General features: G+C 44.1%; 3 protein-coding genes across 3 annotated transcripts in view; 2 read left to right on the forward strand and 1 right to left on the reverse strand.

The window, feature by feature from the left end:
• The window catches only part of dcps (decapping enzyme, scavenger), an 8,772-nt gene extending 4,488 nt beyond the window's left edge, over positions 1-4,284 (reverse strand). Inside the window, exons 1-3 of the mRNA XM_055159559.1 lie at positions 4,049-4,284; positions 1,823-1,973; positions 36-181 (exon numbers count right to left, since the gene is read on the reverse strand). Of these exons, the coding sequence (XP_055015534.1) occupies positions 36-181; positions 1,823-1,973; positions 4,049-4,270 (519 nt within the window). The 5' untranslated portion in view covers positions 4,271-4,284. The remainder of the gene's footprint in view (positions 1-35; positions 182-1,822; positions 1,974-4,048) is intronic.
• A 151-nt stretch (positions 4,285-4,435) lies between these two features.
• On the forward strand, positions 4,436-5,875 carry LOC129410710 (trichohyalin-like; the record flags this gene model as incomplete). Its single annotated transcript, XM_055159569.1, has 1 exon — positions 4,436-5,875. A coding segment is annotated over one exon (1,440 nt), but the record flags the coding sequence as incomplete, so codon positions are not given.
• A 1,069-nt stretch (positions 5,876-6,944) lies between these two features.
• ids (iduronate 2-sulfatase) overlaps positions 6,945-27,500 on the forward strand; it is a 24,208-nt gene continuing 3,652 nt past the window's right edge. The window contains exons 1-10 of the mRNA XM_055159560.1: positions 6,945-7,143; positions 8,212-8,351; positions 9,843-10,020; positions 12,015-12,103; positions 15,493-15,533; positions 15,675-15,685; positions 16,806-16,985; positions 19,579-19,685; positions 21,130-21,246; positions 25,256-25,366. Of these exons, the coding sequence (XP_055015535.1) occupies positions 7,074-7,143; positions 8,212-8,351; positions 9,843-10,020; positions 12,015-12,103; positions 15,493-15,533; positions 15,675-15,685; positions 16,806-16,985; positions 19,579-19,685; positions 21,130-21,246; positions 25,256-25,366 (1,044 nt within the window). The 5' untranslated portion in view covers positions 6,945-7,073. The remainder of the gene's footprint in view (positions 7,144-8,211; positions 8,352-9,842; positions 10,021-12,014; positions 12,104-15,492; positions 15,534-15,674; positions 15,686-16,805; positions 16,986-19,578; positions 19,686-21,129; positions 21,247-25,255; positions 25,367-27,500) is intronic.

Consider the following 27,500-nt stretch of genomic DNA (forward strand, 5'->3'; position numbering starts at 1 on the left):
GTTGTAGACAGCGCCCTCTGTGGACACTGTCGGACCTGCAGGCTGAAGCGCTGCTCTTCGATGTGCGGCAGAGTTATGGAGTAATAATCTTCGGCCGTCTCCTCCAGCAGAAAACTCTCCTGACGCTGGTATTTCTGGACGTGTTTCTGCGTGGCCGGACACACCACCGTCGTCTTGATCTCTGAGAATTAAAAAAGAAAAAGATTAAAATCACAACACTAAAAATTTTTATTAAAAAAAAGATGAATGTTAATGAAACTGTTAATGTTAAATGTAGAAAAAGACAAAGATGGTCTTGATTTGGTCTCGATGGGCCGTGGTCTTGGTTTTGTCTCGGTCTCGATCTTTAAAAGTCTCAGTCTTGACCTGTAAAAGTGTCGGTCTTTTCTCAACCTTTAAAAGTCTCGGTCTTGTCTCGGTCTCGACCCTCAGAGGTCTTGGCCTTGACTGTAGACCCTGTGGTTTCAGTCTTGTCTCGGTCTTGTTTCAGTCTCGACCTGTTTCATCTCAAATTCGACCCTCAGAGGTCTCGGTCTTGTCTCGGTCTTGTCTCGGTTGTCTCGGTCTTGTCTCGGTCTTGTCTCGGTCTCGACCTTTAAAAGTCTTGGTCTCGTCTCGGTCTCGTCTCGGTCTCGGTCTTCTCGGTCTTGGGGTCTCGGTCTTCTCTCGGTTTGTCTCGGTCTTGTCTCGGACTTGTCTCGGTCTTGTCTCGGTCTTGTCTCGTCTTCTCGGTCTTGTCTCGGTCTTGTCTCGGACTTGTCTCAGTCTTGTTTCGGTCTTGTCTCGGTCTTGTCTCGGTCTTGTCTCGGTCTTGTCTCGGTCTCGACCTTTAAAAGTCTCCGGTCTTGTCTCGATCTCGACCCTCAGCGGTCTTGGACTCGTCTCTGGACCCCGTGGTCTCGTCTCGGTCTCTTCTCAGTCTCATCTCAGTCTCGTTTCGGGTTCGACCCTCAGCGGTCTCGGTCTCGTCTCTGGACCCTGTGTTCTCGGATCGGTCTTGGTCCAACGGTCTCATGCGGTCTTGTCAGTCTCGGTCCGTGCGGTCTCGGTCTCCGTCTGTGCGGTCCTCGGTCTCGTCGTCTCGGTCTCTGTGCGGTCTCGGTCTGGTGCGGTCTGGTGCGGTCTCGGTCTCGGTCTGGTGGTCTCTCGGTCTGGTGCGGTCTAGGTCGGTGGTCTCGGTCTGGTGCGGTCTCGGTCTGGTGCGGTCTCGGTCTGGTGCGGTCTCGTGCGGTCTAGGTCTCGGTCTGGTGCGGTCTCGTCTGGTGCGGTCTCGGTCTGGTGCGGTCTCGGTCTGGTGCTCGGTGTGGTCTATCTGGTCTCCGTCTGTGCGGTCTTCGGTCTCGTCTGGTGCGGTCTCGGTCTGGTCTCGGTCTGGTGGGTCTGGTCTGGTCTGTGGTCTGGTCTCGGTCTGGTGCGGTCTAGTCTCGGTCTGGTCCGGTTCGGTCTAGGTCTCGTGTTCCGTCTGTGCGGTCGGTCTCGGTCTGGTGCGGTCTCGGTCTGGTCTGGTGCTGTGTCTCGGTCTGGTGCGGTTCCGGTGCTTCGGTCTCTCTCGGTCTCGGTCTGGTCTCGGGTCTGGGTCTGGTGCGGTCTCGGTCTCGGTCTCTCTTGCGGTCTCGGTCTGGTGCGGTCTCGGTCTGTGCGGTCTCGGTCTCCCTCTGTGTCTCTGGTCTCTGGTGCGGTCTCGGTCTCTCGGTCTCGGTCTCGGTCTCGGGTCTTTGGTCGGTCTCGGTCTCGGTCTGGTCTCGTCTGGTTCGGTCGGTCTCGGTCTCGGTCTCGGTCTGGTGCGGTCCGGAGCGTGTTCCGGTGCGGTCGTCGTGGTTACCGTTGAGGCGGGCGGGCGCCTGCAGCTGGTACGTGCTGTAGATGTCGTTCTTCATCTGGAGACTGAGTTTGGACTCGGAGAAGATCTGGGACAGGACTTCCCTCTGGATCGGGGTCTTCTCCAGGATCACCACGGCGTCCTGACCGGAAATCTGCACACGGGAACGGACCGGGAATAAAACAACAACAAACAACAACCAACAAACAACAACAAACAACAACAAACTGTCCCACACACATCTGGAACACAGGAGTTCTTCTGTTTTTAGTCAGTCCTGGTTTAGTTCTGGGTCTTGATCCTTTCTTAAACTTCACTAATCTTCACATAATACTTTTTTTTTTTTTTTTTTGCCAAATACAAACTGTTCCACATCTGACATTAAAACGTATAGAAAACATAGAATAACAGCTGATTTTCACATTTCTTGGTCTACTTAAAAGTGGAATATGCATCTTAAAAAAAAAATGCATAAAAAAAATACATAAATAATAATAATTTAAAAAAAAAATTGTCTTTTTATTTATAAGAAGATAAACAGGGACAAAAATAAAAATACTGGAGCTTTAATTTAACGGCAGACAGGACAGGACACCCACAATAAAGACATTACAGCACTTATTTTTAAAGTAAAGCTGCACTATGTAACTTTTTTGACAGAGGTTCTGCTATGTGCTTGTCTCCATGGAGATGCTATGGCTTTGTTCCAAGGCCTTAAACGTTATTTATCTCCATACAGACGAGTTACAGGTCAGATCTACGGAGAGACAAGCCCATAAACAGTAAGAATACGTGTTTTTTTTAAATGTATTCTGCGCAAATAACAACACGTGTAATTAAATAAATGCAAGATAAAAGTTTAAATTAGGATGAGCAGATTTTCAAAAGTAAAAACCGGGATGTTTGGTGTAAATAAAATCGTGATAAAAGTTTGTAGTTTTGTCCTCGACTCACGTGAATAAAATCTGACACGAAATACAGAAAATACAAACACATGAAATTTATGAAACTCTGAATTAGACCTGGTTTAGTCCTGAAATAGTCCTGGCTTAGACCTGGTTTAGATCTGGTTTAGACCTGGTTTCAGACCTGGTTTAGACCTGGTTTAGTCCTAGTTTAGACCTGGTTTATAGACTGGTTTAGACCTGGTTTAGTCCTAGTTTAGACCTGGTTTAAATCTGGTTTAGACCTGGTTTAGGCCTGAAATAGTCCTGGTTTAGTCCCAGTTTAGACTTGATATAGTCCTGGTTGAGACCTGCTGTAGATCTGGTTTAGACCTGGTTTAGACCTGAAATAGACCTGATATAGTCCTATTTTAGGCCTAGTTTAGTCCTGGTTTAAAAACTGATATAGTCCTATTTTAGCCCAAGTTTAGACCTGGTTTAGTCCTTGTTTAGACCTGGTTTAGTCCTGGTTTAGATCTGGTTTAGGTCCTGGTTTAGATCTGGTTTAGTCCTGGTTTAGTCTGGTTAGTCCTGGTTTTTAGACCTGGTTTAGACCTGGTTTAGTCCTGGTTTAGACCTGGTTTAGTCCTGTTTAGCTCCTGGTTTAGTCCTGGATTAGACCTGGTTTAGCCCTAGTTTAGACCTGAAATAGATCTGATATAGTCCTATTTTAGTTTAGTCCTGATTTAGTCCTGGTTTAGTCCAGGTTTAGACCTGGATTAGACCTGGTTTAGTTCTGGTTTAGACCTGGTTTAGTTCTGGTTTAGACCTGGTTTAGTCCTGGTTTAGTTTTACTGGTTTTTAGACATGGTTTAGTCCGGGTTTAGTCCTGGTTTAGACCTGGTTTAGTCCGGGTTTAGACCTGGTTTAGACCTGGTTTAGTCCTGGTTTAGTCCTGGTTTAGACCAAATTGGTCTAAAATAGTGACATCTGGGACATTATATAAATTGAGACAAATCAATAGTTTTGTATAAATCTTCTGGGAGACACAGACTCAAACTGGGACCGAGGAAACAGGGACGTCTGGTCTGGATCTCCCTGTACAAGTTTAAAACCCTATTGCGGAACATTTCTGGCAAAACAGTAACATCTTCATAAATAAAAGCAGGTGGCGTGCTCTCCTCCGGAAAAGTTACACTGTGCAGCTTTAATAATTAAAAAAAATAAATGAATGAATAAATGAATGAACCTTTCCGTGCACGAAGATGGTTTGATGAGAGAAGAGAAAGAAGAGAGAGAGAGAAGCTTTAATAATAAAAAAAAATAAATAAATGAATGAATGAACCTTTCCGTGCACGAAGATGGTTTTCTCTCGCGCGGACTCGCTCAAAACTGCTGATGTTTCGAACTTTGAGAGAATATTCCCGGTGTCGTCCGTGTCCTCTGTGTGTTTTTGTTCCTCTTTTCCATTTTCACTCTCCGGATCCGCTCTGGATTTCTTTATTTGAGGAGAAAACTCTTTTGTTTCTGTCTCTTCCAGTTCACGTTTAGCGCCGGAGTCCGCCATTTTGTTTGTTTTGGTGTTTGTTCGGGGTTGCCAGATCAGAAAGACGTTTTACAGCAACAGAGCGGCGGACTCAAGTGTGACGAGACCAACGAAAGAAAGAAAGAAGAGAGAGAGAGAGGAGAGAAGAGAAGAGAAAGAAAGAGAGAGAGAGAGAGGAGGAGAGAGAGAGAGAGAGAAGAAGAGAAGAGAAGAGAGAAGAGAGAGAAGAGAGAGAGAGAAGAGAGAGAGAGAGAGAGAAGAGAGAGAGAGAGAGAAGAGAAAGAGAAAGAAGAAGAGAGAGAGAGAGAGAGAAAGAAGAGAGAGAGAGAGAGAGAAGAAGAGAGAGAAGAAAGGAGAAAAGAAGAGAGAGAGAGAAAGAGAGAAGAGAGAGAAAGAACAGAAGAGAGAGAGAAGAGAAGAGAGAGAGAGAAGAGAAGAAGAGAGAGAAGAGAAGAGGAGAGAGAGAAGAGAGAGAGAGAGAAAGAGAGAGAAGAGAAAGAAAGAAGAGAGAGAGAGAAGAGAAAGAAAGAAGAGAGAGGGAGAGAAGAGAAGAGAAAGAGAGAGAGAGGAAAGAAGAGGAGAAAGAGAAGAAGAGGAGAGAGAGAGAGAGAGGAGAAGAAGAGAGAGGAGAGAAGAGAGAAGAAGAAGAGAGGAGAGGAGAGAAGAGAAGAGAAAGAAGAGAGAGAAGAGAGAAGAGAAAGAAAGAAAGAAGAGAGAGAAGAGAAAGAAAGAGAAGAGAGAAAGAAGAGAGAGAGAAGAGAAAGAAAGAAGAGAGAGGAGAGAGAGAAGAGAAAGAAGGGAGAGGAGAGAAGAGAAAGAAGAGCGAGAAGAGAGAAGAGAGAGAGGAGAGAGAGAAGAAGAAGAGAAGAGAAGAGAAGAAGAGAGAGAAGAGAAGAGAAAGAAAGAGAGAGAGAGAGAGAGAAGAGAAGAGAGAGAGAGAGAGGAGAGAGAGAGAGAAGAGAGAAAGAGAAGAGAAAGAGAGAGAGAGAGAGAGAAGAGAGAGAGAAGAGAGAGAGAGAAAGAGAGAGAAGAGAAGAGAGAGAGAGGGAGAGAGAGAGAGAGAAGAGAGAGAAAGAAGGAGAGAGAGAAGAGAGAGAAGAAAGAGAGAGAGAGAGAGAGAGAGAAAGAGAGAGAGAGAGAGAAGAGAGAGAGAAAGAAAGAAAGAGAGAGAGAGAGAGAGAAGAGAGAGAGAAGAGAAGAAGAGAAAGAAGAAGAGGAGAGAAGAGAAGAAAGAAGAGAGAGAGAGAGAGAGGAGAAGAAAAGAAAGAAGAGAGAAGAGAGAGAGAGAGAGAGAAGAAAGAAGAGAGAAGAGAAAAGAGAAGAGAGAGAGAAGAGAAAGAAAGAAGAGAGAGGAGAGAAGAGAAAGAAAGAAGAGAAGAGAAGAGAGAAGAGAAGAGAAGAGAAAGAGAGAGAGAGAGAGAGAGAGAGAAAGAGAAAGAAGAGAGAGAGGAGAGAAAGAGAAAGAAGAAAGAAGAGAGAGAGAGAGAGAGAAAGAAAGAAGAGAGAGGAGAGGAGAGAAGAGAAAGAAAGAAGAGAGAGGAGAGAAGAGAAAGAAAGAAGAGAGAGGAGAGAAGAGAAGAGAAGAGAAAGAAAGAAGAGCGAGAAGAGAAGGAGAGAGAGAGGAGAGAAGAGAAAGAAGAGAGAGAGAAGAGAAGAGAAAGAAGAGAGAGAGAGAAGAGTAGAGAAGAGAAGGAGGGTATAAAAAGAAGGAGCAGAGTGGGAAAGAGGAGGAGGAGATGAGGAGAGAGCGGGGGAAGAGAGAGAGAGAAAGAAGACAGAAAGAAGGAGGAGAGAGTGAGAAGGAGGGAGAGAGAAGAAGAAAGAGAGAGAAGGAAGAGAGAGAGAGAGAAGAAGAAAGAGAGAGAGAGAGAGAGAGAGAAAAGGAGGCGAGAGAGAGTGAGAGAGATAGAGGAGGGTGGGAGAGAGAAGAGAAGGAGGAGAGAGAGGAGAGAGAGATAGAAGGAAGAGATAGGGCGACAGAGAAAGAGGATAGAGAGAAGTGAGAGAGAGAAGGAGGAGAGAGAGAGGAGGAGCAAGGAAGAGAGGGAAAAGGAGGAGAGAGAGAGAAAAAAGGAGAGGGAGAAAGAGGGAGGAAAGAGAGAGAGAAGGCACGATCAGAACAGAACCAGCAGCTAAAAAAAATAATAAAATTTGCTTTAACTGACAGTATAATTTGTATTTATATATTTATGTAACTAAATTAACTAAAAATACAAATAACACGTTTTCTGTAAATTAAAATACAAATCTGGCAACGCTGACTACAAAGATCTTTAAGGTTTACAGATGTGTCACACCTTTAAAGTTTTGTTACCTTGAAATTAAAGTTTAAATTGGTGATGTGTTGCAAAAATACTTTTCGGTGTTAAAGATGATTTTTATTTTATTATTTTTATTTTATTTACAGCACCGTTTCATTAGATCAATACGTGAATCAACGGTCTTTATTTTAACAAAGTGGGGCGTCTTACCTACCACATCATGATCACTGCAAAACGAGCCAAATTTACGGTAATATAATTAAACTAATACGTTAAACTAATAAAACAACTAAACTAATTGCTTAAACGGCCAATAAAACCAAAGTACCGCGTAATAAGATTAATTTAATTTAATTTAATAGTTAGGAGGCGGGGCCAGTGAGGAAGGGACCAATGAAATCACCGAAAACGGCAAAACGTCACAACCAGGAAATGATTTAAGGTAAACAAACCCACCGGGGGAAAAAAAAAAAAAAAAAAAAAAAGCCCACTTCTGATTTTTCTTCTGATTTAACGAAAATGTGAAGTTAAATTTAAGTTTTACGTGATTATTTTGTGGGAGAATGGACCAAAAAAGCGTAATGTTACTTCAGCTGTTGAGTTTGACGCTGCTTCCGGTGGGCACGAGCGAAGGTGAAGTTTGTTTTGATTTTGTGAAATGTACAAACATTGAAAAAAAAAATATATATAGTGACCAGATTCTCGAAATTCTAAACTAGTTCAGTCCCGGGTTTGGGTGTTGGTGTAAATAAAATAAAAATAGATTCATTTGTCCCAGTTTTACACAAGAAATGTCGCAGGTGTCACTAATTTTTGACCGACCTGAACTAAACCAGGACTAAACCAGGACTAAACCAGGACTAAACCAGGTCTAAACCAGGTCTAAACCAGGTCTATTTCAGGTCTATTTCAGGTCTATTTCAGGTCTATTTCAGGTCTATTTCAGGACTATTTCAGGTCTAAACCAGGTCTAAACCAGGACTATTCAGGTCTAAATCAGGGCTAAACAAGGTCTAAACTTAAGCTAACCAGGACTAAAACAAGACTATTTCAGGTCTAAACCAGGTCTATTTCAGGTCTATTTCAGGTCTATTTCAGGTCTATTTCAGGTCTATTTCAGGTCTATTTCAGGTCTAAACCAGGACTAAACCAGGTCTAAACCAGGACTATTTCAGGTCTAAATCAGGGCTAAACAAGGTCTAAACTTAAGCTAAACCAGGACTAAAACGAGACTATTTCAGGTCTAAACCAGGACTAAACCAGGACTGAACCAGAACTATTTCAGGTCTAAACCAGGACCAAACTAGGACTAAATTAGAACTTTGCCAGGTCTAAACCAGGTCTAAACTAGAGCTAAACAAGGTCTAAATCAGGACTAAACCAGATCTTAACCAGGACTAACCCAGGACTATTTCAGGTCTAAAGTAGGGCTAAACCAGGACTAAAACAAGACTATTTCAGGACTATTTCAGACTAAACCAGGACTATTTCAGGTCTAAATCAGGGCTAAACAAGGTCTAAACTAAAGCTAAACCAGGACTTAAACGAGTCTATTTCAGGTCTAAACCAGGACTAAACTAGGGCTAAACAGAACTATATCAGCTCTAAACCAAACCTGAAAACACAATAATCCTCAAATATAAATATTTTCACTTAGATTTTATCACATTTGTTTCTCAGTTTAACCCGTTTTACTTTCAGACCCGCGGCGTAACGTGCTCTTCATCATCTCGGACGACTTGAGGACGTCGTTGGGTTGCTACGGCGACGCTGTGGTCAGATCTCCGAACATCGACCAGCTCGCCTCGCACAGCCACGTGTTCCTCAACGCCTACGCACAGGTCTGACCGAGAACCGAACCCGTACTTACTGAAAAACTTACTTTACTAAACACAAAATCTGGAAATTAAAAAAAAAAAGTTTTGCAGTGTTTAAATAAGTTTAGTCTGGGTTTAGTCCTGGTTTAGTCCATGTTCAGTCTTGGTTTAGTCCTGGTTTAGTCCTGGTTTAGTCCTGGTTTAGTCCTGGTTTAGTCCTGGTTTAGTCCCGGTTTTGTCCTGGTTTAGTCCTGATCTATTCTTGGTTTAGTCCTGCTTTATTTCTGGTTTTGTCTTTGTTTTAGTCTTGGTCTAGTCTTGGTTTTAGTCCTGGTTTAGTCTTGGTTTAGTCCTGATCTAGTCTTGGTTTAGTCCTGGTTTAGTCCTGGTTTTAGTCCTGGTTTTGTCCTGGTTTTAGTCCTGGTTTAGTCCTGGTTTAGTCCTGGTTTAGTCCTGGTCTAGTCTTGGTTTAGTCCTGGTTTAGTCCTGGTTAGTCTTGGTTTTAGTCCTGGTCTTAGACCTGGTTTAGTCCTGGTTTTAGTCCTGGTTAGTCTTGGTTTTAGTACTGGTTTAGTCCTGTTTTAGTCCTGGTTTTAGTCCTGGTTTAGTCCTGGTTTAGTCCTGGTTTTAGTCCTGGTTTTAGTCCTGTCCTGGTTTTAGTCCTGGTTTGGTTTTTAGTCCTGGTTTAGTCCTGGTTTTAGTCCTGGTTTAGTCCTGGTTTTGTTGGTTTTAGTCCTGGTTTTAGTCCTGGTTTTTAGTCCTGGCTTTAGTCCTGGTTTAGTCCTGGTTTTAGTCCTGGTTAAGTCCTGGTTTAGTCCTGGTTTAGTCCTGGTTTTAGTCCTGGTTTTAGTCCTGGTCTTAGACCTGGTTTAGTCCTGGTTTAGTCCTGGTTTAGTCCTGTTTTAGTCCTGGTTTTAGTCCTGGTTTAGTCTTGGTTTAGTCCTGGTTTAGTCCTGGTTAGTCTTGGTTTTAGTCCTGGTTTTAGTCCTGGTCTTAGTCCTGGTTTTAGTCCTGGTTTTAGTCCTGGTTTTAGTCCTGGTTTTAGTCCTGGTTTAGTCCTGTTTTAGTCCTGGTTTAGTCCTGGTTTAGTCCTGGTTTTAGTCCTGGTTTAGTCCTGGTTTAGTTAGTCCTGGTTTTAGTCCTGGTTTTAGTCCTGGTTTAGTCCTGGTTTTAGTCCTGGTTTTAGTCCTGGTTTAGTCCTGGTTTTAGTCTGGTTTTGGTTTTAGTCCTGGTTTTAGTCCTGGTTTTAGTCCTGGTTTAGTCCTGGTTTTAGTCCTGGTTTAGTCCTGGTTAGTCTTGGTTTTAGTCCTGGTTTTAGTCCTGGTTTAGTCCTGGTTTTAGTCCTGGTTTAGTCCTGGTTTAGTTCCCGTTTAGTCTTAAATCCTTCTTTTTAGTGCAGTTTTACGTGTTTCTGTTTCAGACTCGTTTTTATTTATTTTATTTTTTTCTGGTTCTGGTCCCGGTTCTAGTCCCGGTCTAGTCTCGTGCGTAACGTTCCCGTTCCGTTTCCCGCAGCAGGCCGTGTGCGCTCCGAGCCGGACGTCCCTCCTGACGAGCCGCCGCCCGGACACGACCAGACTCTACGACTTCAACTCGTACTGGAGGAAACAGGCCGGGAACTACAGCTCCCTGCCCCAGTACCACAAGGAGCACGGCTACCAGACCAGGTCCTACGGCAAAGTCTTCCACCAGGGTGAGAGGCCGAGGGAGGGAGGGACGCCTGACACGGGCCTGGTCCGGTCCTGGTCTGGTCCTGGTCCGGTCCTGGTCTAGTCCTGGTCTAGTCCTGGTTTAATCGCTGGTTTAGATCAAATTTTGGTCCATGTTTTTTTTTTTTTTTATTGTATGCCAGATTTACTCCTGGTTTAGTCCTGGTCTAGTCCTGGTCTAGTCCTGGTCCAGTCCTGGTCTAGTCCTGGTCTAGTCCTGGTCTAGTCCTGGTCTAGTCCTGGTCTAGTCCTGGTCTAGTCCTGGTCCAGTCCTGGTCCAGTCCTGGTCTAGTCCTGGTCCAGTCCTGGTCTAATCCTGGTATAGTCCTGGTCTAGTCCTGGTCTAGTCCTGGTCTAGTCCTGGTCTAATCCTGGTCTAGTCCTGGTCCAGTCCTGGTCTAGTCCTGGTCTAGTCCTGGTCCAGTCCTGGTCTAATCCTGGTCTAATCCTGGTCTAATCCTGGTCTAGTCCTGGTCTAGTCCTGGTCTAGTCCTGGTCTAGTCCTGGTCCAGTCCTGGTCCAGTCCTGGTCTAATCCTGGTCCAGTCCTGGTCCAGTCCTGGTCCAGTCCTGGTCTAGTCCTGGTCTAGTCCTGGTCTAGTCCTGGTCTAGTCCTGGGTCCAGTCCTGGTCTAGTCCTGGTCTAGTCCTGGTCCAGTCCTGGTTTAGTCCTGGTCCTCCTGTCTAGTCCTGGTCTAGTCCTGGTTTAGTCCTGGTCTAGTCCTGGTCTAGTCCTGTCTAGTCCTGGTCTAGTCCTGGTCTAGTCCTGGTTTAGTCCTGGTCTAGTCCTGGTCTAGTCCTGGTCTGGTCCTAGTCCTGGTCTAGTCCTGGTCTAGTCCTGGTCCAGTCCTGAGTTTTATTCCTGGTCTAGTCCTGGTCTAGATCAAATTTTGGTCCATGTTTTTTTTTTTTTTAATTGTACGCCAGATTTACTCCTGATTTAGTCCTGGTTTAGTTCTTGATTTTGTTCTTGTTTAGTCCTGATTTAATCCTGATTTAGTCCTGGTTTAGCCCTGGTCTATTTCTGGTTTTGTTCCTGGTTTAGTCCCTAATTTAGTCCTGGTTTAATTGCTGGTTTTTAGATCAAATTTTTGGTCCATGTTTTTTTTTAATTTTTTATTGTATGCCAGATTTACTCCTGGTTTAGTCCCTGGTTTAGTCCCTGGTGTAGACCTGATTTAGTCCTGGTTTAGTTCTTGATTTTGTTCTGGTTTAGTCCTGGATTAGTCCCCATCTGAGTCGCTGGTCTAGTCCTGGTCTAGTTCTGGTTTTGTCCTGATTTAGTCCTGGTTTAGTCCTGGTTTGGTCCTGGTTTAGGTCTTGGTTTTGTTCTGGTTTAGTCTTGGATTAGTCCTGGTTTATTCCTGGTTTAGTCCTGGTTTAGTCCTGGTTTAGTTCTTGATTTTGTCCTGATTTAGTCCTGGTTTAGTCCTGGTTTGGTCCTGGTTTAGTTCTTGGTTTTGTTCTGGTTTAGTCCTGGATTAGTCCTGGTTTAGATCTAATTTAATCCTGATTTAGTCTTGGTTTAGTCCTGGTTTAGTTCTTGGTTTAGTCCCTGGTTTAGCCTAGTTTAATCCCTGGTTTAGTCCTGTTTTAGACCTGGTTTAGACCTGGTTTAGACCTGGTTTAGACCTGGTTTAGTCCTTGGTTTAGTTCTGGTTTAGTTCTGGTTTAGTCCTGGTTTAGTCCTGGTTTAGTCCTGGTTTAGTCCTGGTTTGGTTTGGTCCTGGTTTACTCCTGGTTTACTCCTGGTTTAGTACTGATTTAGTCCTGGTGTAGTCCTGGTGTAGTCCTGGTTTAGTCCTGGTCTAGTGTTGTTGGTTTAGACCTGGTTTAGTCCTGGTTTAGACCTGGTTTAGTCCTGGTTTAGACCTGGTTTAGACCTGGTTTAGACCTGGTTTAGTCCTGGTTCAGTCCTGTTTCAGACGAGGGGAGGGCATCTGACACAATCTGACTCTGTGTTGTTGTTGTTTAATTCAGGCATCGCTTCAAATCACACAGACGACTTCCCGTTGAGCTGGACTGTCCCTGTGTTTCACCCAGAATCACTTTACTACGAGAAGAAGAAGGTACGAAGAAGAATGTATGAAAACTGAACGGAGGAGAGGAGGAGAGGAGAGAGGAGGAGAGAGGAGGAGAGGAGAGAGAAGGAGGAGGAGAGGAGGAGAGGAGAGGAGAGGAGAGAGGAGGAGAGGAGGAGGAGGAGAGGAGGAGAGGAGGAGGGAGAGAGGAGAGGAGGAGAGGAGAGGAGGAGAAGGAGAAGGAGGAGAAGAGAAGAAAGGAGAGAGGAGAGAGGAGAGAGGAGAGGAGGAGAGGAGAGAGAGAGGGAGGAGGGGAGGAGAGAGGAGAGGAGGAGAGAGGAGAGAGAGAGAGAGAGAGAGAGAGAGAGAGGAGAGGAGCAGAGGAGAGGAGGAGGAGGAGGAGAGAGAGGAGGGAGAGAGGAGGAGAGAGAGGAGAGGAGGAGGAGGAGAAGAGAAGAGGAGAGAGAGGAAGAGGAGGAGGAGGAGGAGGAGGAGAGGAGAGAGGAGGGAGGAGGGAGGAGGAGGAGAGGAGAGAGGAGGAGGAGAGAGAGAGGGAGGGGAGGAGGAGAGAGGAGAGAGGAGGAGGAGGAGGAGAGGAGAGAGGAGGAGGAGGAGAGAGGAGGAGGAGAGGAGAGGAGGAGGAGGAGAGAGAGGAGAGAGAGGAGGAGAGGAGGAGAGAGAGGAGAGGAGAGGAAGGAGGAGAGAGGACAGGAGGAGGAGAAAGGAGAGAGGAGAGGAGGAGGAGAGGAGAGGAGGAGAGGAGAGGAGAGGAGGAGGAGAAGGAGGAGAGAGAGAAGAGAGGAGAGAGGAGAGAGGAGAGGAGAGGAGAAAGGAGAGAGGAGGAGGAGAGAGGAGGAGGAGGAGAGGAAGAGGAGAGGAGAGGTTCAGATGGTTCAGTTGGCAGTAGTACCTGTAGATGTGTGGATACAGTGTTTTCTTTAGCTCCATCTGGTGGTGTAAAAATGAACTGCAGAAACACTGAACAGGAATGAACGAAGTGACCAAGAAGATGACACAGTCTCATCAAAACAAACCACAACCTTTGTACAACAAAGTCGAGAAACACACGACACGCGACGAGACGTGAAAATAAAAGTAAAATAAAATGAAAGTCAAATAAAAGTCAAATAAAACAGTTTTTGAGTAAATCTGTAGTGAGCTCCACTTGGGACTGAATAAAACGAGCCGCCTCAGGTCCCGACCTGAGACTCATCAAACGATACAGTCTGGTCCCTCTGGTCGTGACAGTCTGGTCCCTCTGGTCGTGACAGTCTCGTCCTTCAGGTCATGACGGTCCGGCCCCTCTGGTCGTGACGGTCTCGTCCTTCAGGTCGTGACAGTCTGGTCCTTCAGGTCGTGACAGCCTGGTCCTTCAGGTCGTGACGGTCCGGTCCCTCAGGTCGTGACGGTCCGGTCCCTTAGGTCGTGACGGTCCGGTCCCTCAGGTCGTGACTGTCCGGTCCCTCAGGTCGTGATGGTCTGGTCCTTCAGGTCATGACAGGCTGGTCTAGTCTGGTCCTTCAGGTCGTGACGGTCTGATCCCTCAGGTCGTGACGGTCTGATCCCTCAGGTCGTGACGGTCTGGTCCTTCAGGTCATGACAGTCTGGTCCTTCAGTTCGTGACAGTCTGGTCCTTCAGGTCGTGACAGTCTGGTCCTTCAGGTCGTGACAGTCTGGTCCTTCGGGTCGTGATTAGAGCCCGACCGATGTATCGGCTTGCCGATATGGGCACATAGAGACATATCGGCTATCGGCCGATATGCTTGCTGATATGGGCCGATATTTCACGTGGGCATGTTATACCTCGTTATAAAGCTTAGACTCTCTACATTCTGTTCATTTAATCCAATTTACAGACAGATAAATGTCCTAATGTGTGGCTCCACATCAGTATTTATCTGCGGTGTAATTTGTCTGTGTGTGTCGTACTGTCCCTGAACACACCACAGAGTCACCTCACTTCACTCACGTGTGTTTGTTTACACTGCAGCTGTGCGCAACACTGAGATTATTTTCTTTTTTCGGACAATCGGTTTGAGTCTGGATTAAAAGGACATTTATTAGTGCAGATTTGTGATGTGGGAGGAGCCTGTGTGAGCGGTGAGTGTTGGAAATATGTCGACTCTGAAGCTAGTTTAGGTTTTGTTAGCGATTAGCTGCTGTAGCTCCTGCACATAAACAGACTGTTTTCTATTGGTCTATTGTAAAGTGATTATATTGGCCGTATATTTGTTACTGGACCAACACTGATGTAAATGAGCTGTGAATAGACGTGTGAATGATCCACATTTATGCATATAATTAACTACCGCGGCGCGCACGTTTTTACGGCTAAAGGCTAATAGCGGTAGTTTCTTTTCTAGCTAGGAGTTATGGGTCGCGATCGAAGCGGCTCTTAGATGCGGCTCTTTGAAGCGAACAACGGGAGCATGTTTCTTATTGGGAGCCGTGTTTTCTCTTTTTCTCACTTTTTCTCTTCATGCCGCTTGTAGACCCGTAGTTTGACAGCAGCAGCGGCTGAAAACGAAACTTTCAGTAATCTGCGTGTGCATAGGGGGAAAAAAAAGTGCATATTTGGCTGCAGTTGAGCATAAAATGAATCAAGGCAAGGCAAGTGTAGTTGTACAGCACAATTCATACACAAAGTAATTCAAAGTGCTTTACAGAATAAGAAATGCATTAAAATCATAATAAAAACAAATCAAAACATAAATAATCAGGACTAATCTTGGGCTGGAGTGAAGGAGAGAGATAGAAACCGAGTCCCGACACTCAGTCCTGGTTCAGTTCTGGTTTAGTCCTGCTTGCAACAAAACAATGTCAAGAGTCGCTTGGGACCCTGAAAGAGCCAGCTGCTTTAGTGAGCCGAGCCAAAAGAGCCTTTTCTCCAAAAAAAAACAAAAACTAGAATCCCCATCACTAGTGTCTAGAATGTGATGCAAAAATGCCATTAGGCCAAACTACTGTCTGTAAATATGATGTAAAGAGTCAAAATAACAATAAATGTTTCCTAAATAAACCCAATTTAGAATCAACTAGAGCCAAACCTAAGTTTTTTAAACAATTCAAAATTTACAGTGAATTTTTACATCACTAAATATATCGCCGATTATATCGGCAGCGCCAACTCCAACCATATCGGTTTCATATCGGCCACAACAAAATCCATATCGGTCGGGCTCTAGTCGTGATGGTCTGGTCCCTCGGGTCGTGACGGTCCGGTCCTTCAGGTCGTGACGGTCCGGTCCTTCGGGTCGTGACGGTCCGGTCCCTCGGTTCGTGACGGTCCGGTCCTTCAGGTCGTGACAGTCCGGTCCTTCAGGTCGTGACAGTCCGGTCCTTCAGGTCGTGACAGTCCGGTCCTTCAGGTCGTGACAGTCCGGTCCTTCAGGTCGTGACAGTCCGGTCCCTCAGGTCGTGACAGTCTGGTCCTTCAGGTGTGCCGAGGAGCAGATGGACAGCTTCATGCAGATCTTCTGTGATGATGCGTCTCCGTCTGGAACCGGACCAGAACTCACCGGGGATCTGGACTTTACAAAAACCAAACACAAACTAGCTTAATTTTTGTTTTTAATTTAATAATGTTGAATTTTATTTTATATTCTGATGAAATTCACAGACGACGAGTGAGTTTTACGGCTCATACTTGTGTTTTATCATCGGCTGTTTGTGGATCCACCTGGTCCTGGTTTAGTCCTGGTTTAGTCCTGGTTTAGTCCTGGTTTAGTCCTGCCTTACTCCTGTTTTAATCTTGTTTTAGTGCTGCTTTAATCTTATTTTAGTCCCTGGTTTAGTCCTGGTTTAGTCCTGGTTTACTTCTGATTTAGTCCTGATTTTAGTCCCTGGTTTTAAACATCTTTTAGTCCCGTTTTAGTCTTGTTTTAGTGCTGGTTTTAAACTTGATTTAGTTCTGCTTTAGTCCTGGTTTTAGTCCTAATTTTAGTCCTGTTTTAGTCCCTGTGTTTGTCCTGTTTTAGTCTTGTTTTAGTTCTGTTTTTAGTCTTGGTTTAGTCCTGGTTTTAGTCCCTGTTTTAGTCCCAGTTTAGTCCTGTTATAGTCCTAGTTTTAGTCCTGGTTTAGCCCTGTTTTAGTCCCTGTTTTAGTCCCGGTTTAGTCCTGTTATAGTCCCGGTTTAGTCCTAGTTTTAGTCCTGGTTTAGTCCTGTTTTAGTCCTGGTTTAGACCTGTTTTGGTCCCTGTTTTAGTCCCTGTTTTAGTCCCTGTTTTAGTCCTAGTTTTAGTCCTGGTTTTGTCCTGGTTTAGTCCTGGTTTTAGTCCTGGGCTTGTCCTGTTTTAGTCTTGGTTTAGTCTTGTTTTAGTCCTGTTTCAGTCCTTGTCTTAGTCGTGTTTTAGTCCTGGTTTAGTCCTGGTTTAGTCCTGTCCTTGTTTTAGTCTGTTTTAGTCCTTTTAGTCTTGGTTTAGTCCTGGTTTTAGTCCTGGTTTAGTCCTTGGTTTAGTTTAGTCTTGTTTTAGTCTTGCCTGGTTTAGTCTTGGTTTTAGTCCTGTTTTAGTTTAGTCTTGTTTAGTCTTGGTTTAGTCTTGGTTTAGTCTTGTTTTTAGTCTTTTAGTCTTGGTTTTAGTCTTGTTTTAGTCTTGTTTTAGTCTTGTTTTAGTCTTGGTTTAGTCTTGTTTTAGTCTTGTTTTAGTCTTGTTTAGTCCTGTATTTGTCCCTGATTTTAAATTAGTTTTTGTTCTGTTTTAGTCTCGCTCGTGTGTTTTTTAAAGTTTGTAAAGCGTGCGTTGTTTTTCAGGCTGGTCTTTGGGAGAACACGGGGAATGGGCCAAATACTCGAACTTTGACGTCGCGACGAGAGTCCCGCTCATGTTCTACGTCCCCGGAGTCACCGACAAAAACTCCAGGAAAAACTCCAGGAAAAACTCCAGGAAGTTTCAGTTCATCGACGTGTTTGGACCCACGAAGTCTTTCATCAGTGAGTTTTCAAAATGCTCTTTATCACGACTTTAAACTTTAAACTCTGTTCTCGTGTACTTTCCTCCACACAAACACACCCGCACAACTGCTCCACTTCATGATGTCATCAGGTGGTGTCGTAGGAAGTGCTCCTCCGTTTACCTTTACCTGGTCTGACATGTTGAGACGTATTTATTATGAGGAAATGCACAAGCAGCAAAGCGTTTCTTCACTTTTGAACTGCTGCTCTTTGCATTTGCGTCTCTACAAGAACTTTGGTGTGAGTTTTGTGTTTCATTTAAGACGAATTTATTATTAGTTGTAATTGGGCCCAGTCAAGCAGAAGTAAACAACAAGACCAAAACTTCAAGTTAATGCATCTGATATAAAAATGTATTGAACAGATACATATGTGCTCTAGTTTATCAAACTGTTCACCTTTTTTCTGTTCCATTTTTGGTTCTAAAGTTCCATATGTTTTAAACAGACCATGTATGAAACATGGAACAAAAATTATTTCCCAAATTTCAAAGACCCAAAAATCATGTAAATAAATGGATGTATTTCATCATATCTTGTGTTATTCCATCTTTGAACTGTTGATGAAGGGACAGGATTTAAAAAAAAAAAAATGTATTTAAAATGATAAAAATGTTCTTGGAAGGACTGACATATTTTATAGAAATAGTTTCTTTCATTTTGAAGTAATATTAAAGTATTTGGAAGAAAAAAGCGACAAATGATGTAAAATCCTGCACCTTCTACTTGTTTACACAATTTTCCCTCCGTTACTTTTCCCTCCGTTACCATGAACTTTCTTAATAAAAAATCTCATGAGTCAAAAAGTCAGAGGTTTTTCAACCTAATCTTGTACCATATGGTAGAAAACTATATGAAGCAAATATTCAAACCAGTTTGTTAAGGATATGGAAGTGAGAACCAAGAGTTATCACTGTTTGGATTTATTGATATGTCAGTTGGTCGATATTATCGGTCGATACGGGCACTTGGAGACACATCTGCATTTGGTCTAAATCTTGCTGATCTGGTCCGATCGTCCACGCGGGCAGATTTTACCTCATTATAAAACTTAGACCAGGAGAGTCAAACTCAGATTCACAGGATATTACTGCTACTACTGCTACTACTGCTACTACTGTTACTACTGTTACTACTGCTACTACTGTTACTACTGCTACTACTGCTACTACTACTGGTTACTACTGCTACTACTGCTACTACTGCTACTACTGCTACTACTGCTACTACTGTTACTACTGTTACTACTGCTACTACTGCTACTACTGCTACTACTGTTACTACTGTTACTACTGCTACTACTGCTACTACTGCTACTACTGTTACTACTGCTACTACTGCTACTACTGTTACTACTACTGTACTACTACTGCTAACTACTACTGCTACTACTACTGCTACTACTGCTACTACTGCTACTACTGCTACTACTGCTACTACTGCTACTACTGCTACTACTGCTACTACTGTTACTACAGTTACTGATACTTCTACTTCTACTACAGAGAGAGAAACCCAGAGTGAGTTGTTGCTTTGAGGCTGTTGGTTAAACGGGTTCATTTCCTCTTTAAATCCGTCTGTGTGTTTCTTTGAAGTCGAGTTTAATAAAAATTAAAAACTCCTTTTTACGTCTTTGATGTGAGCGAGACGACTTGAGGAGACGAGGAGACGAGGAGACGAGGAGACGAGGAGACGAGGAGACGCTGCTGTAACCGTGATGAAACCGACATGAAACGGAGCTCTGGGTTTAAAACGGGAGGATGGGGAATGTTCCAGTGAGACGGGGCATCCGGGTCAAAAAGACAATCACAAACATTTTTCCTCCTAGAACCTCCACACAGGACTGTGAAGTAAAGCTGCACTGTGGAACTTTTCATGTGCAGGGATCTGACATCTGCTTGTCTCCATGGAGATGTTATTACTACTACTACTACTACTACTACTACTACTACTACTACTACTACTACTACTACTACTACTACTACTACTACTACTACTACTACTACTACTACTACTACTACTACTTCTACTGCTGCTACAACAACGAGTACAACTACTACTACTACTACTACTACTACTACTATATTGCTGCTAACGATACTACTATTTATACTTATACTTACATTTCTGTTACTACTCCTTCTATTGTCTCCATGGAGATGGGTACAGTATGTTGACATACTGTGCCGTAGTGTGGAACATTCCGACATTCCAGGCGAAGTGATATCATCTCCATGGAGACGAGCAGATGGGAGAAGTTACACGTCGTAACTTTAATACAATTAAATAGTCAAATAATTTCACTTGAGTTGAATACGATTTTGTTCACTGTTAGTAATTCGTTTGTAAAATACTGAAGAAAAAAAAACGAAAATATGAAAACAAACGATTATAATTTGTGTGGTGAACGTGAATGGAGCACTTCTGGATCTGCACCCGGTGATGTCACGAGGTGTTCTGAGCTCTACACTTTATAGATAAATGTGTGAATGAAGCGAAACGTGACTCCAGCTCTGTTTTGTGACGTCAATGATGATGAAGAACGGTGTTGGTGTTTGTGTTTGTGTTTGTAGACGGTCAGGAGTCGGAGAACATGGTGGAGCTGCTGGACATTTTCCCCACGCTCGTTCACTTCAGCGGGTTAAAGGTCCCCAAGCCCTGCCCCGAGGTCTCCTTCCAGGTGTTTACACAAAAACACATGAAAATAAAGGAAACTGAGCCAACATGGCCGACATTAGACACACGTGAGACGGTTAAAGGTCACCAAGCCCCGTCCTGACGTCTAAACCGGGTCTAAACCAGGACTAAACCAGGACTAAACCAGGTCTCGAACAGATCTAAACTAGGACGAAACCAGGTCAAGAACAGGTCTGAAACAGGACTAAACTGGGTCTAAACTAGGTCTAAAACTGGTCTAAACTAGGACTAAATGAGGTCTAAACCAGATCTAAGCTAGGACTAAACCAGGACTGAAACAAGTCTAAACTAGGACTGAAACAGGTCTAAACTAGGACTGAAAACGGGTCTAAACTAGGACTAAAACAGGTTAAACCAAGACTGAAACAGGTCTAAACCAAGACTGAAACAGGTCTAAACTAGGACTGAAACGGGTCTAAACTAGGACTAAAACAGGTCTAAACTAGGACTGAAACAGGTCTAAACTAGGACTGAAATGGGTCTAAACTAGGACTAAAACAGGTCTAAACTAGGACTAAAACAGGTCTAAACCAGGACTAAAACAGGTCTAAACTAGGACTGAAACGGGTCTAAACTAGGACTGAAACGGGTCTAAACTAGGACTAAAACAGGTCTAAAACAAGACTAAACCAGGTCTAAAATTGGTCTAAACCAGGACTAAAACAGGTCTAAACTAGGACTGAAACGGGTCTAAACTAGGACTGAAAAAGGTCTAAACTAGGACTAAAACAGGTCTAAACCAGGACTAAAACAGGTCTAAACTAGGACTAAAACAGGTCTAAACTAGGACTTAAAACAGGTCTAAACTAGGATTAAAACATGTCTAAAACGGGACTAAACCAGGTCTAAAATTGGTCTAAACTAGGACTAAATGAGGTCTAAGCTAGTACTAAACTAGGACTAAACCAGGACTAAACAAGGATTAAACTAGGACTAAAACAGGTCTAAACCAGGTCTAAAATTGGTCTAAACTAGGACTAAACTAGGTCTAAACCAGGTCTAAACCAGGACTGAACTAGTACCAAACCAGGTCTAAACCAGGTCTAAACCAGAACTGAACTAGTACCAAACCAGGTCTAAACCAGGACGGAAACTGCCCTGACATTTCCTTCCAGATATTTACACAAAACGACAACACAAAACAGGAAACAGCTCCAACATGGCCGACATTAGACACTTCTAGAATTTTTTCTTTCCATTTACACAAAACAACATAATAAAAACGGAAACAGACTCAAAATGACCGACATCGGGTCACTTTCTTAATTTAGGTTTTTTATGATTTTTGTATTTTATTGACTTCTTACCTGTAAAAAATTATATTGTAATTTTAAATGTGACCATATAATATTTGAAGTGAATAAAATATTTCACAGTAAATAAAAGTTTGATTGTGTTTTGAGTGAGTGTGTCCTCCCTGCCTGTAGGTGGAGCTGTGCAGAGAAGGACAGAACCGAGCCAACGACTTTTACCACCAAGAAAAAAGAATAAACCGAGAACAGATCGCGTTCAGTCAGTATCCCCGACCCTCCGACACTCCACAGGTACTAAACCAGAACTAAACCAGGTCTAAACCAGGTCTAAACCAGGTCTAAACCAGGTCTAAACCAGGTCTAAACCAGGTCTAAACCAGGACTAAACCAGGTCTAAACCAGGTCTAAACCAGGTCTAAACCAGGTCTAAACTAAACAGGTCTAAACCAGGTCTAAACCAGGTCTAAACCAGGTCTAAACCAAACCAGGTCTAAACCAGGTCTAAACCAGGTCTAAACCAGGACTAAACCAGGTCTAAACCAGGTCTAAACCAGGTCTAAACCAGGTCTAAACCAGGTCTAAACCAGGTCTAAACCAGGTCTAAACCAGGTCTAAACCAGGAAAACAGGACTAAACCAGGACTAAACCAGGTCTAAACCAGGTCTAAACCAGGTCTAAACCAGGTCTAAACCAGGTCTAAACCAGGTCTAAACCAGAACTAAACCAGGTCTAAACCAGGACTAAACCAGGTCTAAACCAGGTCTAAACCAGGTCTAAACCAGGACTAAACCAGGTCTAAACCAGGTCTAAACCAGGTCTAAACCAGACTAAACCAGGTCTAAACCAGGACTAAACCAGGTCTAAACCAGGTCTAAAACCAGGTCTAAACCAGGTCTAAACCAGGTCTAAACCAGGTCTAAACCAGGTCTAAACCAGGTCTAAACCAGGTCTAAACCAGGTCTAAACAGAACTAAACCAGGACTAAACCAGGTCTAAACCAGGTCTAAACCAGGTCTAAACCAGGTCTAAACCAGGTCTAAACCAGGTCTAAACCAGGACTAAACCAGGTCTAAACCAGGTCTAAACCAGTCTAAACCAGGTCTTAACCAGGTCTAAACCAGGACTAAACCAGGACTAAACCAGGACTCACCAGGTCTAAACCAGGTCTAAACCAGGTCTAAACCAAACCAGGTCTAAACCAGGACTAAACCAGGACCTAAACCGGACTAAAACCAGGACTAAACCAGGTCTAAACCAGGTCTAAACCAGGACTAAAACCAGTCTAAACCAGGTCTAAACCAGGACTAAAAACAGGTCTAAACCAGGTCTAAACCAGGACTAAACCAGGTCTAAACCAGGACTAAACCAGGTCAAACCAGGACTAAACCAGGACTAAACCAGGTCTAAACCAGGACTAAACCAGGTCTAAACCAGGACTAAACCAGGTCTAAACCAGGACTAAACCAGCTATAAACCAGGACTAAACCAGGTCTAAACCAGGTTAAACCAGGACTAAACCAGGTCTAAACCAGGACTAAACCAGGTCTAAACCAGGTCTAAAACCAGGACTAAACCAGGACTAAACCAGGTAAACCAGGACTAAACCAGGACTAAACCAGGTAAACCAGGACTAAACCAGGACTAAACCAGGACTAAACCAGGACTAAACCAGGTCTAAACCAGGATTAAACCAGGTCTAAACCAGGACTAAACCAGGACTAAACCAGGACTAAACCAGGACTAAACCAGGACTAAACTAAACCAGGTCTAACCAGGTCTAAACCAACCAGGACTAAACCAGGACTAAACCAGGTCTAAACCAGGTCTAAACCAGTCTAAACCAGGACTAAACCAGGACTAAACCAGGACTAAACCAGGTCTAAACCAGACTAAACCAGGACTAAACCCAGGACTAAACACTAAACAGGACTACCAGGACTAAACCAGGACTAAACCAGGTCTAAACCAGCTAAACCAGGTCTAAACCAGGACTAAACCAGGACTAAACAACAGGACTAAACCAGGTCTAAACCAGAACTAAACCAGGTCTAAACCAGGACTAAAACCAGGTCTAAACCAGGACTAAACAGGATCTAAACCAGGACTAAACCAGGACTAAACCAGGACTAAACCAGACTAAACCAGGACTAAACCCAGGACTAAACCAGGACTAAACCAGGACTAAACCAGGACTAAACCCAGGTCTAAACCAGGACTAAACCAGGTCTAAACCAGGTCTAAACCAGGACCAGGACTAAACCAGGACTAAACCAGGTCTAAACCAGGACTAAACCAGGTCTAAACCAGGTCTAAAACCAGACTAAAGTCTAAACCAGGTCTAAACCAACCAGGAAACCAGGACTAAACCAGGGACTAAACCAGGTCTAAACCAGGTAAACCAGAAACCAGGTCTAAACCAGGACTAAACCAGGACTAAACCAGGACTAAACCAGGACTAAACCAGGTCTAAACCAGGACTAAACCAGGTCTAAACCAGGTACTAAACCAGGAAACCAGGTCCAGGTCTAAAACCAGGTCTAAACCAGGTCTAAACCAGGACTAAACCAGGACTAAACCAGGTACTAAACCAGGTACTAAACCAGGTACTAAACCAGGTTAAACCAAAACCAGGTAAAACCAGACTAAACCAGGACTAAACCAGGTACTAAACCAGGTCTAAACCAGGACTAAACCAGGACTAAACCAGGTCTAAACCAGGACTAAACCAGGACTAAACAGGTCTAAACCAGGACTAAACCAGGACTAAACCAGGTCTAAACCAGGACTAAACCAGGTCTAAACCAGGACTAAACCAGGACTAAAACCAGACTAAACCAGGACTAAACCAGGTCTAAACCAGGACTAAACCAGGTCTAAACCAGGACTAAACCAGGACTAACCAGGTCTAAACCAGGACTAAACCAGGACTAAACCAGGTCTAAACCAGACTAAACAGGACTAAACCAGGTAAACCAGGACTAAAACCAGGACTAAACCAGGACTAAACCAGGACTAAACCAGACTAACCAACTAAACCAGGTACTAAACCAGGACTAAACAGACTAAACCAGGTCTAAACCAGGACTAAACAGGTAAACCAGGTCTAAACTAAACCAGGACTAAACCAGGTCTAAACCAGGACTAAACCAGGACTAAACAGGAACTAAACCAGGACTAAACCAGGACTAAACCAGGACTCTAAACCAGGATAAACTAAACTAAACCAGGTCTAAACCAGGACTAAACCAGGACTAAACCAGGTAAACCAGGTAAACCAGGACTACCAGGTCTAAACCAGGACTAAACCCAGGTCTAAACCAGGACTAACAGGTCTAAACCAGGACTAAACCAGGTCTAACCAGGACTAAACCAGGGACTAAACCAGGTCTAACCAGGTCAGGTCTAAACCAGGACTAAACCAGGTTAAACCAAAGGTCTAAACCAGGACTAAACCAGGACTAACAGGACTAAACCAGGACTAAACCAGGTCTAAACCAGTACTAAACCAGGACTAAACCAGGACTAAACCAGGTCTAAACCAGGTCTAAAAACCAGGTCTAAACCAGGCTAAACCAGGAAACTAAACCAGACTAAACCAGGTACTAAACCAGGACTAAACCAGGTCTAAACCAGGTTAACCAGGTCTAAACCAGGACTAAACAGGTCTAAACCAGGTTTAAACCAGGACTAAAATAGGACTAAACCAGGTCTGAACCAGGTCTAAAATGGAACTAAACCTGGTCGAAACAGACTAAACAAGGACTAAACCAGGACTAAACCAGGACTAAACCACGTCTGTAACCAGGTCTAAACCAGGACTAAAACAAGACTAAACCAGGACTAAACCTAAACCAAGGTCTAAACCAGGTCTAAACCAGGTCTAAACCAGGTCTAAAACAGGGTAAAAGGTCTAAACCAGGACTAAACCAGGACTAAACCAGGACTAAACCAGGTCTAAACCAGGTCTTAAACCCAGGTCTACTAAACCAGGTCTAAACCAGGTCTAAACCAGGTAAACTAAACCAGGACTAAAACAGGTCTAAACCAGGTCTTAAACCAGGACTAAACCAGTCTAAACCAGGTCTAACCAGGTCTAAACCAGGTCTAAACCCAGGACTAAACCAGGACTAAACCACGTCTAAACCAGGTCTAAACCAGGTCTCTAAACCAGTAAACCAGGACTAAACCAGGATAAACCAGGTAAACTAAACCAGGTCTAAACCAGGTCTAAACCAGTAAACAGGTAAACCAGGTCTAAACCAGGTCTAAACCAGGTGTAACCGTGTGTGTTTTGCGTCAGTTGAACTCAGATCTTCCAGACTTGGGTGACGTCAGGGTGATGGGATACTCCATGCGGTCGTGGGATTACAGATACACGCTGTGGCTCGGCTTCGACCCCAAAACCTTCCAGGTGAGACGCACTTTCACATTTAAATCAAAAACTTCATCAAAAAACACACGAAAAAAAAAACAGAACTAATATTGTGTTTAAATCTGATAATTAAACGGTCCAGTACACACACACGGTGGGAGGGCATCTGACGCAGTTGGTTCGTTCTGTCGTTCTGTCGTTCTGTCGTTCTGTCGTTCTGTCGTTCTGTCTTCTTTTGTTCTTTTGTGTCAGACTGGGAGCAGAGTTGTTTTCACACAGTCCTCATTTGTATTCAGACAATGTTTTGGGAAACGTCTGCGCTGACACGACATCCATCTACTCCTCCTCCTCCTCCTCTCTCTCCATCTCCCTCCATCTCTCTCCCTCTATCTCCCTCTATCCTCCATCTCCCTCCATCTCCCTCCATCTCCCTCTATCTCCCTCTATCTCCCTCTATCTCTCTCCATCTCTCTCCATCTCCCTCCATCTCCCTCTATCTCCCTCTATCTCCCTCCATCTCTCTCCATCTCTCTCTATCTCTCTCATCTCCCTCCATCTCTCTCCTCCTCTCTCCTCCTCCTCCATCTCTCTCCTCCTCTCTCCTCCTCTCTCCATCTCTCTCCATCTCTCTCTATCTCTCTCATCTCCCTCCATCTCTCTCCTCCTCTCTCCTCCTCTCTCCATCTCTCTCCATCTCTCTCTATCTCTCTCATCTCCCTCCATCTCTCTCTCTCTCTCCATCTCTCTCCTCTCCTCCATCTCTCTCCTCCTCTCTCCTCCTCTCTCCATCTCTCTCCATCTCTCTCCATCTCTCTCCTCCTCTCTCCTCCTCCTCCATCTCTCTCCATCTCCCTCCATCTCCCTCCATCTCTCTCCATCTCTCTCCATCTCTCTCCATCTCTCTCCATCTCTCTCCATCTCCCTCCATCTCCCTCCATCTCTCTCCATCTCTCTCCATCTCTCTCCATCTCTCTCTCTCTCTCTCCATCTCTCTCCATCTCTCTCCATCTCTTTATCACCTTGCACTCGTCTCTCTCTCTCCCTCCACCTCTCTGTGTTTTTTATTTCTCTCTCCTTCCCTCTCTCTATTTATGTCTCCTTCTTTATGGCCTCCTCTCTGTTTCTCTCTCTCTATCCCTCTCTGTTCTCTCTCCCTCTGTTTCTCTCTATCTCTCTCTCTGTTTCTCCCTCTCTCTCTCTCTCTCCTCCCTCTTTTTCTCTCTCTATCTCCTCTCTCTCTCTGTTTCTCTCTGTCTCCTCTCTCTCTGTTTCTCCTCTCTCTATTCCTCTCTCTCTGTTTCTCTCTATCTCTGTTTCTTTTTTCTCTCTCTCTCTCTCTCTCCTCTCTGTTTCTCTCTCTGTTTCTCTCTCTCTCTATTCTCTCTCTCTCCTCTCTCTCCTCTCTTTCTCTCTCTCTCTCTCTGTTTCTCTCTCTCTCTGTTTCTCTCTATCTCCTCTCTCTCTCTGTTCTCTCTCTCTCTATCCCATCTCTCTCTCTGTTTCTCTCTATCTCTGTTTCTCTCTCTCTCTATCCCATCTCTTTCCATCTCTTTCTCTCTGTTTCTGTATCTCCTGTTTCTCTCTATCTCCTCTCTCTTCTTTCTCTCTCCTCCCTCTCTCCCACATCTTTCTCCTTCTTTTCTCTCTCTCTCTATCTCCTCTCTCTCTCTGTTTCTCTCTCTCTCTCTATCTCCTCTCTCTGTTTCTCTCTATCTCTGTTCTTTTTTTCTCTCTCCTCTTCTCCCATCTCTCTCTCTGTTTCTATCTCCTCTCTCTCCCTCTCTCTCTATTCCATCTCTCTCTCCTCTCTCTCTGTTCCTCTCTCTCTCTCTCTGTTTCTCTCTCTCTATTCCATCTCTCTCTGTTTCTCTCTATCTCCTCTCTCTCTGTTTCTCTCTCTTTCTCTATCTCCTCTCTCTGTTTCTCTCTCTCTGTTTCTTTTTTCTCTCTCTCTATCCCATCTCTCGCTCTGTTTCTCTCTCTCTATCCCATCTCTTTCCATCTCTTTCTCTCTGTTTCTGTATCTCCTGTTTCTCTCTATCTCCTCTCTCTGTTTCTATCTCCTCTCTCTCTCCTCCCTCTCCCACATCTTTCTCCTTCTTTTCTCTCTCTCTATCTCCTCTCTCTCTCTGTTTCTTCTCTCTCTCTCTGTTTCTCTCTTTCTCTATCTCCT

Source organism: Boleophthalmus pectinirostris, unplaced genomic scaffold (assembly GCF_026225935.1).
Source record: "Boleophthalmus pectinirostris isolate CB_2022bp ecotype Guang Dong unplaced genomic scaffold, ASM2622593v1 HiC_scaffold_23, whole genome shotgun sequence".
Lineage (NCBI taxonomy): Eukaryota > Metazoa > Chordata > Actinopteri > Gobiiformes > Gobiidae > Boleophthalmus > Boleophthalmus pectinirostris.